The 12,394-nt window shown below is 43.7% G+C and overlaps 1 protein-coding gene across 2 annotated transcripts in view; it reads right to left on the bottom strand.

The window, feature by feature from the left end:
• The window catches only part of Sin1 (SAPK-interacting protein 1), a 100,242-nt gene that overhangs the window by 20,793 nt on the left and 67,055 nt on the right, over window positions 1–12,394 (bottom strand). For both annotated transcript variants that reach the window (XM_084609247.1, XM_084609245.1), the window contains exons 8-11: window positions 10,286–10,453; window positions 6,746–6,855; window positions 2,922–3,029; window positions 348–476 (exon numbers count right to left, since the gene is read on the bottom strand). In XM_084609247.1, coding sequence (XP_084465373.1) covers window positions 348–476; window positions 2,922–3,029; window positions 6,746–6,855; window positions 10,286–10,453 — 515 coding nt within the window. The remainder of the gene's footprint in view (window positions 1–347; window positions 477–2,921; window positions 3,030–6,745; window positions 6,856–10,285; window positions 10,454–12,394) is intronic.

Here is a 12,394-nt window from a genome sequence, read left to right as displayed (position 1 = left end):
AAGAAAATGCACAAATGGTGCAAATCTGGTGCAAATTTGCCCATAAACAAACAAAAAAATGGTTCTAAGAGGGGTGTCCGCCCTTAACAAGTTCGCATCTACTTCCTGAGGGCCATCTTAGCTTTAATCATAAAACACTCTTATGGCTTGCTATATAGAGCACCTGCAATACTGAGGAATGCATTACAGTACTGTACAAGCAACAAGTGTAATCCCTAAAATGTGACTGCAAGATTACTTCCTCTTGAGAATTTCAATGGAGGTCAGGGCAGTTGTGCCAAGATTTATAAGGCAGTGATGGCTATGGGCACAAGCAGTGACACATGTGACGGTGAGCTACAACTTACCTAGTTGGACCTCAGTGTTGCGTCCGATACGAGGCACAAGGGACACATTGAACGCCTGGTACAGGTGAGCTTCCATGGCTGTCATGTCCCGATCGGCATATTCGTCTGGCTGAGATGCTGACAGCGCGGCTGACCACGAAGCCATGAAAAAAAAAAAAAAACAACCAGGAAACTGTAAACCACAAACAACAGCAGAATAGCTGACAGCAGCAAATGCCTCAACTAGATTATTTAATTTGTCACAGCAGGACCTTAATCACTGACTAATAAGACTGACCGTCAATACAAGCAGGTGATATTTGTGTTTTGTTTGCCAGCTACCAACCCAAGCAATAAGCCACGATAGCTCAACAGGCCCCACTTTGGGCACAAGGTTGCCTTCAACGTGAGGGATTGTCATTAAGTAGAAAAGTCTCACTTTGTCCCGTTTCCAGGTGTTGGAAGAAGTTATGCGCAGCAGCTTGTGCATTCATCAATTTAGTCACATGTCTGTTCTTGGCATAATTCTTGACTCCCATCTCCGAGGTAACTCAGCTGTGAACTACCTTCAATTTTCCCACCTGTATCACAGTTTGAAAGTCTGAGGAGAGCCCTTGAAGTTCTGCAGGCGACAGCAAACAAGCTCTTTGTGACTCACAATCAAAACCTCTTAGCTTTGTGGCTTCACAAATTGACAAAGGTTATTAAGAATGAGCATAATATGCGCCGCATTTAGAAATAACATAATCTGAGGCTCACCGCTGACCGAGAGAGCGGAGCATTAAAGATTTTAAGGAAGGAAACGAATGCAGTCAAGTCCGCCATCCTGCGCAGGCATCAATTATGCGCACAATGAGCCGCACGGCTCCTAAAGAAGCCACAATGTGTATTGTCGCAAGCATGTACAAGAATGCACCTTCGATAGCCACTGCGTTAGCAAACACATCAAGCACACTCTACTACCCCAAAAGCTGGTAGGCATGACTGTGATTACTTCTTGCAGCAAAGAGAGCAAATTTTGAGACTTAACCGCATGTTAGCAAATAGAAAACGTCAGTAAACAAGTCAGTTGTACAAGTGGTCTACGAGTTCCCTGTGCAAGTCAAACAGTTGGTGCTAGCAGACGACGCTTACTTCCATAGCTAAATCTTCGACCACAGCGCCATGGTGGCAGGAACCGCGGTAGGCTGGATGGCGGAGAGTTTCAAAACTGAAGTAGATCTATAAACATTGCTTTGTACAGTAGGTTGCTCACTGCAGTGAAGACGACGACCCAACCACCCCAAAATTCACAAATAACTTGCCCCCACTCCCCTGTAGATGTGCTTTTTTTAAATTTTTGGTGCGAGAAAATATGGTAGGTGTCTTGGGCAACAAGGCACTTCGCCAAAGAAGCACTGTCTGGAATCCATCACAAGATGACATTTTTTGAAGAAACCATGCTCAGTTATTCAGTCCCCTGTGGTGACCACCCAACCAGTCAGGTGAAAGAAACAAGAGGCCTCACGCCACATTACTACATCGCATTCGCACTGATTCTGCTCATACTCCAGCACTGATGCACAAGACGGGCCTGGCATTGTCTCCACTGTGTTCATGTGGTGTATGTAGGGACGTAAAACAAACGTTATCTCATGCCGTGCCCAGATTACAACGCAGAGAAGTGTGCCACGCTCGCCTCCCTCAACAGGGTCATGAGTGCCACATGGCTCCAGTGTGAGACTTCTGTTTATCTGCACGGAAATCAGTCAAGTAAGAAGGAGGCCTCCCAGCATTTAAAATTACTTCCGAGACACTGATCGAGACTCCAGATGGCGACAGCAGCAGCCGGCTACTTTTGCGGATCTGTCAGGTCACAGATTCCCGACCTTAATTACAACCTTAAACCCGCTACGGTAAAGCAACTGTCAGCAGAATAAGTACAAGGTCAATCACACCAGAGATATTAACAACAACCTCGAAGAACACATTACACATGAGAGATGCCATAGTGGAGGGCTCTAGATTAATTTCAACCACCTGGGGCTCTTTAAAAATATGAATTGGCACATGGGCGTTTTTATATTTCAGCTCCGTCGAAATGCGGCAACCAAGACCAGGACTCAATCTCGCTCAGCAACTCAACCCTACAGCCATTAAGTGGATGTTCCAAATATCTAACATAAGATAGCTGGGATTCTTAAAGAAAAAAATTTGCGAAAGTTAATGCTGCCTCTGCCTTACTTATGAATCTAATGTGCTTGTATTCTAGGAAAGGCAATGGTGTGTCATGTCAGTTTTGGGTCTCATCCCACATGATCTGGGAGCCAATAAAGCTGCACTTTCATTTGTTTAATAAAGATCTTCCAAAACCACATCCCTCCTTTCTGCTACACCCTTCTTTGTAATTGGAGCAGCCTTTCTGTACCAGCCACTGTCAGTGCAATTTATTTACAGCTCTACTGCGGCCTCTGACACTCAACCATCCAGACTTTGCTGAAAGTTGGGAGCAACAAAGGAGTGAACTGCACGCGTGAGCGCTGCACCTGCAAAACTGAATCATCTTGCGAACTAAAGCTGGACAAGGTAGACGATGTCATGGGCAAGTGCACTCACCATCCTCGGACACCAGGGTGAACTCGAGGGTGCCACTCGTGCGGATAGTGGTGTCCAGGTCAATAGGGATGCCCACTTCCTTGTAGTCTTCCACGTGGAACTCGGGCCCTATACATGTAGAGTGCAAGACTTTATAAAAAAGCATTTCCACCACAATTTCTGGCAGGCAAGACTAAATGCTCACACATTAGGAATCAATAAGTACACTATGCTCTCATTACAGTGAAGTCACTTTACTGTAGTTATTTCTTTATTCGATCTTATTGATAGTTCCACATGAAGTGCACATGCTTTATGGCAAGGTCCATCAGCCTTTTGCTGTAGCTGAGGCATGAGACCTCACGCCACACATCGGAGTCGGTAGAAGCAGCTTCCCTAAGCTCTGAGGAAGACGCTTGCTATACACGTGGCTTCTTTCATTCATTGCGCCCTCTCCCAAGGCGGCTTATATCCTCCGCCATGGCACCGCCACTAAGAGCGTAGTGCATTCGCAGTGAGGCGCACAACTAAGTGATGATGCCACTCACGGTGCTGCACAAAAGCCAGTGAGACAATGGTGCGTGATGCCTGGGGTTCAGCACAGCAGACTACCATGGTTACGCCGCATGCGTAGAAGGGACTATTGCGGACCACCTGAAATGCACTGCTCACCAGCCTAATGTAGCTTTTGCTACAAAAAATGCTGTCGAGCTTGTGTCAGGCCATGCCAAAGAACCAGATGTCAATTGTGTAATTTGGCTGCTCTTTGCGGATTTCTTTGCTATTAGACCAGCAGCGAAGAGTCTGAAGATGATTTCGGAAGCCCCGATTTTAGCTTGGACAGTGATTCAGGAGCACAATGACCTGGAAAGTCAACAAGTGGCCAAACATGAGCGCTTTTCAGTTTACACTTGTTACTGATGTATGCGTGATAACTACATGTCCTCACTGTTTTATCTCTGTTTGATAGGGTTTCCGAAACCCACTGTAATGATTGGCTGCCATTGGTGCACAAGCGTATATATAGAGCTTTAGCCAGGAAAGAAGCCTGCTGCGCACCTGAGTGAAGATGTGAGCGTGGCACTCGGAAGCAGATAAAAAAAAAAAAAGCTTTGCTTGCTCTGAACTTTTTTTTGTTCACTTTTTCTCTTGACCCAAGTGGTACAAGCCATTTGTGACAAACAAATAAATATGCTCACACACAGATTTTGGATTAATTAATGCATGCTCGTTCCAACAAGTCTTGGTATTCAATGTACTCTCCAAGTGAAATTAATTTAACGAGCCTTATGATTTATATGGGCAATGTGAAGATTCCACTGCCTGAAGCTACACTGAAATGTGGAGAACATCTACAGCGGGCTGCTTCCATCATGAATAATGCTTAGGAGTCGCTTTATTGCGTAGCCAGTGTTGCTGTGAAATGCAGACATGGATGGTGCGAACCAGGTGGTATGTGTAATGGCTTCTTCAGGGCGTCAGTCCAGTCCAAAGCTTTTTCAGCCACATTGAGCTGAGTTTAACCACGCAGTTTTCAGAGAAGAGCTCATTGAGCAGCCTTCCAATCTTGATGGCAAGCACTCTACCGCCCTCCACTAACTGTGTCAGTTTAAACTAGAAAAAGTTGGAAAATGCAAAAATTGCAAAATGTGCAGAAGACCAAGCTGCAATAAACATTTTTACCAATTTAGCAACACTGCTGTGAGAATTGTGCAACATGCTACATTTAAGTATAGAGAAAAGTTAAACACTTTAGAACATACTACAGCAGGATCACATTAAGCATTTTTTTCCGAGACCATTCAGAGTTGTCCATTTCTTCTGTGTTCCCGAAAGAGTTAACACACGCATGCATGCACGCACACACACACACAAAACTTCAATATGAATCCCATAATTACAAAAAAAAAAAAAATGTCACCATAGCAGATTTTGTATACTTTACTAAAATGGTTCTGTTACAGATTCTTACTTTTATATTCATGCCTTTTTCAACTTCTAGTCTATATGTCCCCTCCCCAATGTTTTGTTTTCTTCATGGTATGTATAGAGGCTAGACTTTTTAGTTTAAAGTTTTAAACCAATAAGAATCAGCAAAGAGACGTAAAACTCGGTTTTCAAAATTCTGCTTTAAGCGAGCGAGGTGAGCATTCTTGGCATGAAATGTGTAGGTAGTTGGCTATTAAGCACGAGTTACATGCAAATTATTTGAAGATTTGCTCTATACAGGGAAGCCAGAAGTGTGATACAAGACAGTGGCATTACGGTATTGGATAAGCAGCACACCTTTGCAATATGAGGTATTGCTCCATTGGCTTAGAAGCCTCTGCAGACCACGAAGCACCACCTCCTTGCCTGGTAGTAGCTAAGCACTGTTGGTTCACTGTCATCACCGGCTTAGAGCAGTTAGCCGGTCAAGTATGTTTATCAGTCACCACCATGGAGGACATTGACATAAGTCCGTGCATCAGCATCATGAAAAGTGTCATACTGTGGCTAGTAGTGCAGAATGAGTGACAGCTCCATGCTGACATCAACACGCGGGCCATGCAATCCTTCGCTCTCTTGTTCAACTGTGACAACACAATGCCATATGTCAACCTTGTTCTTAAAAGTAATTAACCACCCACTTGCGTTTTTGTCTACCACCATTCTCACTTAACTTGCGCTGCTGTAAGAAATTTCTTCTAATACAAGCACAGCTCCCAGCATTTACCGCTTGCTGGCAAATTAATGATTTATACCGACAAAAATGCCAAAAAAGACTCCCGAGTGATTTTTCACCCCATGGGATTGTCACAATAAGCCACCGAAAAAGTAAGCAATCAATTCCGAGGAAAAAAAGAAAAATGAAATTTGCATTCTGAAATAAATGCCAACAATGCCTAGCAGAATTTTCAAAAATAAAAACCCACAAGTGCAGCCTCTAGTTACGTATAGTGCTTAAAATATCATTTACATGTAAAAAAAAAAAAAAAATTTTAAGTAGCTGCATTTTGGCTTATGCTACACCATGGTTATTTAAAAATTATTAATTGAAAATATTTTTGAAACCAGTCGGAAATTGCCAGTTTTTTCAGATGAAAGTGTTAATTGGCAATGCTCTACGGCGCTAACAGGTGGTTGCTTCACTCGTTTGTGGTGAAATTAGGATCGAGCATTCCCATTATCAGACTAATGCAAGCCACTGGTTTGAACTGTCCACCAAAATGAGAAATTCTCTCAATTATAAGCTATTTTGGATTAACCCAGTTTAAATGATCAAGGTACGACAATATTGAGAATCAAAAGAGTTGAGAAAGAGACTGATGTGAGGCATACAATAGTGCAGACTGTGAATTGCTTCAAAACACATTGGACGTCTCCGGAAGCCACCACACCATTAACACATGAACATAATTTACCCACATCAAAATGTCGCCACTGCAGCCATGACTGCACTTGTAACCCTGTCCTTAGCAGAAGAATGGAAAACAAACTTACACACTACTTGTCGTAGCCTAAAAAAAGGAATCCAAACAAGCCCGAATATGCACAGCACATTACTTGCTGGCTTCGTAATTGGTGCTTACACCAAGTCAAAGCGACTGTTTTGGAATCTTGCGTCACTGTTACCATCATTCTGATGGAGTTTGATTTTAAGAGCATCTAAATAGTTGATATCCCCTATTGACTCAATAGGTTATATATTTTGAGCTGAAAAACTGGATACTTGCAAACTCTAAATCAAGGCAAATGGAAATCAATGCAGATTCTATGCTCAATCTTCATGAACACTTGCGGCCTTTTTCCCGATGGAACGCATGGTGCAGAGGCCTCTCGCAGGCAGTGAGCGTAAGACTAACCAAGAGAGCGAAGCAGGCCCTTGCGTTTTTTGAGCATTTGGTCAAGCACTTCCCGCAGCGTGGCATCCAGGCTAGGGATCTGCACCTTGGTGAAACCGTCCTTCGTGTGGCTGCAGTGAAACAGAGGACAACGTGTTGTTTAATACATTTCTCACCATGCAACGTATGCAAACACGTCTGCTGTGCGGTAAAGAAGTTCCCACTCTTTGATGTGAACTGTGGCTCCACAAGTGCGCCGGGTTGGTTACAGTGCTTGGCTACTGTTCCCAAGGTTGCGAGAATCACGGCCTCGGCGGCCGCTTTTAGATGGAGGCGAAAAGCAAGAAGCACATGTGCTGTGCGATGTCAGTGCATGTTAAAGAGCCCCTGATGGTCGAAATTTCCGGAGCCCTCCATTACGGTGTCTCTCATAGCCCGAGTCACTTTGGGATGCTAAACCCCAGAAACCAAACCAAACCTACAAGTTATTGGTGCACAGAGACAAAATAAAGGCTGTAAAATTATACCAATACCCACCGGGACTGCAGAAGTGGAGGTCCAGCTCCCATGTGAATGATGGGAAGCACATAAGGATATGAACACAACTGATATGAACACAAAAAATTTGTTGGAGGCACTTAGCGAAAGCCCTTATGCGAATCTTTGCACTCCTTTGCCGTGTCTTTTTGTAAGATGTGACGTCACTATCCAAGTTTCTTTGTTTTTGATTCAAACTGACCAAAACTATAGGCCCTTTGGTAATTTTAAGTATTAATTATGCTTAATTTGACGTTTTTTATCTAATTCAACACAAATTCAGCGCTTTTTACTCATTTCGTGAGGTCTCACATATTGTCTTAACGTTTTTCCGTCAGATGTGACGTCATCCAAATTTCATTTTTTTAACCCAAATTATAGGTCCTTCGTTGGTCTTAAGTATTAATTACTCTTAATTACATATTCTGAATATAATTCGACACAAATAGTGTTCCTAACCCAATTTCGGCATTTTTTGCACTATTTAAACGCCTGAGCAATTTTCATGTCCCCTGACTACATCGCCGTCTGGTGCTATTTCGACGCAAATTTGACATTTATGGCTCTAATTAATTAACTAATTATTCTACAGCAATTAAACCTACCTTCTAGCTTCATTTTTTCCTCCTCTATCCCATACAATCATTCTTTTTCTCCTATCTTCATTTGTTCCTATTCACTTCTATCACCTCACGCAGACGTACATTTTCTGCGTACACCCGTGAGCCTAGAAAGGTTTGGTTTGGTTTGGTTTGGTTTGTGGGGTTTAATGTCTCAAAGCGACTTAGGCTATGAGAGACGCAGTAGTGGAGGACTCCGGAAATTTCGACCACCTGGCGTTCTTTTAACGTGTACTGACATCGAGCCTAGAAAGGCTTTCGCCTCTTAATATTCTTGAATGAAGATGAAGTTTCGCAGAAGCCACGAACTACAAGTGCACCCCCCCAAGCTGGCTACCACTTACCATTGTGGAGGGCTGAGGAAAGCTTCGGGGGAGGGAGGAGATAGCTTTTTCTGCCAGTGGGGACGCCGTAACACCCGCATTGGCAATGAGCCGATGTGGTCGGATCTCAGTTTAGCATCACGCGCGACTCTCCCAGACTTAGACACGTATGCGCAAAGTGCTCCCGCTCTTTGGTTGGACCCCTAAAAGTGCGGGGGTGAATTTTCAACTGGCAGCATCACAAAACATGTTGTCGTGGCGCACACATGGCCAGACATCAGCGCCACCCAGAGCATAATCTGCTACCTTATCTCCACCGCGAGAAGGCAGATGCACACAGCTGCTGCTGCGCGCGTGTATTTTTGTCACTCTTTCCAATAAAGAGACATTTAATGTGCTACTACAGCGCTTCGTGAATGAAGAGGTGTACCTTGCCCACCAGTGTGATTTACGTGCAATTTTTTTCTTTGAAAAACTGCCTCGTTTACAGGGGGATTGACTTCCACGGAGGTGCAGCTCATAAGCCAAAAAATACAGCATGAGTGTGCATGCACGCACACTAAGAAAAAAAAATGCGCCACAGCTAGAATTATTATCAGCAAACAAACAGCCGATATTTCACCAGTGACAGAGGCAATGATGTCACTAGAGATGTGTGAATATTCGCAACTTCGAATACGAATAAAATATTTTTGTTATTTAATTTGTATTCATATAAAAAAAAAGTGGAACTCAGAATTCTCAAATACTATTTGAAAATTATCAAATACAACGAAAATGCCTGAATTCCCCACAGTTTCTCCGCATTGCACGCTTCACTGCAATGGTTGGTCGTGTGAACTTGCAGTGATGGGAAGGTTCCTCTTCACAAACCGGCCCAGTCGCATTTTGGGGATGCTTCACTGCACAGTCCACGCAGTCAGGCTTTGCAGTGGAGCATCCTCAAAACCCGACGGGGCCGTTTTGTGAAGGGGGCAATTACAACAGCGTGCACAAAGCGAAATACTCGATGAAACAAGGCAAAAACGTCGTTTTAACTTCGGTTTCATCTCAAATGCAGACAACCACTGTGCAGGTGTTCATAACGTAAAATTACTGTGATGCAAATGTTTTTCGCCAGTTTTTTCAGGCCCATTTGATGGACATTTTTTTCTGGTTCCTTGAAAGCTGAACTAACGAGTGTACTGTATTCAGCAGTGATGTCACAGCTCTACTTTATTTCATGTAGGTCCCCCCTTCTGTAGAAAAAACCAGTTTACAGAATTCTGTGTAAAATTTATACGAGATATTTCAGAAGAGTATAAACTTCTGAGCAATTCTAGTTAATTTTATTTGCAAATAAATGTGAATTCTGAAATAAACAAACGAGCAATGTTTACTTTCTTTAAATTTCCTTTTTTTTTCACTGATCAAATATTCGTCATTCGATTTGATATTAGAAATAATTTTTTTTCCACATTCGCATTCTATTCGCATTTGAAAATTTCAATATTCGCACACCCGTAGATGTCATTATCGGACCACGTGTCACAAAATGCCTTCGAAGGTTCAGAGAAGCCATATATTCGGCGTGTTGTCCAGAGCATCAACTGCAAGGAACACGCGACTCCTATTTAATGTGCAGTGATGGGACCGCACACATGCTTTGTTAGTGCACAGCCTCAGTACCAATCTTCGTAGAGTGAAAATAGGAGTGCTTTTCATAACACATCGGTAAGTAGTACAGTTCATTTTAACAGGCAGAGCAGGGGTGCATTTTTTAGAAGAATGCGTCCATCGTACAAGGTTTCCAATTATACAATGCCCGGATTATATGAAGGTTTTGTGCGGGGCCATGAAAGTCGGTGTTCATTTGCCGTCCCTTTCCCTTTTTTTTATGCCAGGCAAAGGCGGGCGTGTGCGAGACAGAAGATGCAGTCAGAAAACTCAAGCACTTCAGCTCACGCACTTCTACCTGTGTGCACTTGCAAAAAGGTAAAGGAAAGGTAAAAGGGTTATTTCAGCCTGGAAAGTGTCCTACACTCTCAAAGAGAGAGACAGAGAGGGTACGCAGAGTTCCCTGCACTTGCGGGGCAACTCACAAGGTGAGCAAAGGCCCCATGGGAAAGTCCTCCCTCTCAATCTCAGCCAAGGCCAGGTAGGGGAACTCAAACTTTGTCACGGGCTCCCTGGGATCCAGCGCCGGAAAGTCCTCATCAATCTCCCCACTTTCCTCGGCAATCCGGAGGCAGTAGTGCGACACACTTGACCTGCATGATAGAGATATGTACAATGCCAGAAACAGCACAATAAGAACACAAGGCAGGCAAACAGATTTGGAATTGCGCTGAGGCACGAGTGAGTTGCACTCAAAATCATTTGAGCACCCTGCATGAGGTCCTCCAAACATGAGCAAACAAATCAGCCGGGTCTCTCCCTTGCCCTCAGCACCGCTGCAGAGGTATCAGTTACTGACCAGTGCAGTCAATAAAGCAACAAAAAAGCGGCCAAAGAAGAAATAGACAAACATTTCAGTGAGAGAGAAAGTTGTCACGTACCATTCTAGCTTCCAAATTAGTTTTTTTGTGCAACTAGCTGCTATGCTATGCATGGCTGGTAAAGTGCGAAAGAAAATGCGGACGACACACAGAAAACGACTCAAACAGGCGCTAACTCGCAACTGAAGTTCCTTTCGTGCTTTACCAGCCAACTTGCCCAACTTCCTGCCCTTCTAACCCTATGCTATATGCCAGAGGGAATAGGTGTAAGGACACAAGGTTAGCTAGAGAACAATGCTGCTAGCAGTTCGTAATGCATACATGCAATGATTTGCATCTTAAAGCATATCAAAAGTATAGACCAGAGCACAAAGGGTAAATTACTGTAGCGCCATCTATAGGCGATGTGGCGAAACGACGGCTCTGAACTGCCAAACAAGGTGGCCACGGGTATTCGTCATGCTTGCACTTTTACGTTTCCTTCAACTTTTCGTTACCGGGTGCTCGTAAAATAGTCCGGAGTTAATTCCAGCCTCACGACAGGACTATTTTGCTCATCTTGCGATGGCAGGGGCAATAGCAACATCAACAAGTGGAGCGGGAGGTTCAGTAAGGCCACAGCCCCATTCTATGCAAAAATAATACGACCGTGACTTTCCCAATTTGATATGCAAGCCCAATAATATGCCATGTACTTGCAGTGTGTAATATGTAACATTATACCTATGAGTGGTGTCTGCAAAAATGTGTCACAGCCTGCCCCTCACAAACAAACGCAAAACAGCAAAAGCGCATAAACATGTCGCATTTGCATTCGTTCCCTGATGTCTGTTTTTATTTCAGTCATGCAAAAGAAGTAGGTAGCATTAGATAAGCTGAGTTGGAACAGCGAAAAAATGTCATGTTTTTGACAACTGTTGACAGCGTGGCATTCCAATTCTGCCAAGATCAGTAACACCAACCAGTCACGAAATTCCACGTCACGGTTTTATGTTGCTAATCGTAACAAGAGTCTGATTGCAATGGCGGCAACAGTTGTTAAAAAAAAAAAGGACACTTCCTTGTAGCTCCAACTCACCTGATCTAATGACAATTCCTTCTGCCCAGCTGAAGGAAGAACAGGGACATCAGTGGATGAGCGCAAATGCGACGTGTTTACTCGCAGTTGCGGCATTGCGTCTGCTTATGAGGTGCAGGCTGTTACAAAATTTCGCAGAAAATCATGCAAAGGTATAATTTTTCACGTACTGCAAGGGTTTTGATAGTACATGATATATTACTGGGCATGCATATGAAATAGGAAGGGTCGCAGCAGCAGTAGTTTTGCACAGAAAGATACCTTGCCCTTACCCGAATCATCCGCTCTACGCTTTGGAGTCATCTGGACGCTTCGCATGCCCTGCCATTGCCAGATGTGCGCTTACAGTGAGGCTGAAATGAACTTTAGATTATTTTACGAGCACCCAGTCGCAAAAACATCAAAGAAACATAAATGTGCAAGTGTGACGCATACCAGTGGCCGCCTCGCTTGGCAGTTCAGAGCCGTCAATTCTCTGCAGTGCCGGTAGAGGCGCTACAGTGCTTTCAAAATGATGGCATTCAATTTATTCTCCACAATCTGGCCTACACAAGTAAATATCAAAACATTCTTCACTGAAAGTGCCGTTATTAAAACAGACATATACATACTCCGATGACTATCCTACACCTGCA

This window comes from Amblyomma maculatum, chromosome 7 (genome assembly GCF_055883805.1).
Source record: "Amblyomma maculatum isolate TAMU_Amacu chromosome 7, ASM5588380v1, whole genome shotgun sequence".
Classification (NCBI taxonomy): Eukaryota; Metazoa; Arthropoda; class Arachnida; order Ixodida; family Ixodidae; genus Amblyomma; species Amblyomma maculatum.
Note: the sequence above shows the minus strand (reverse complement) of the source record. Positions and strands in the feature narration are given on the sequence as shown.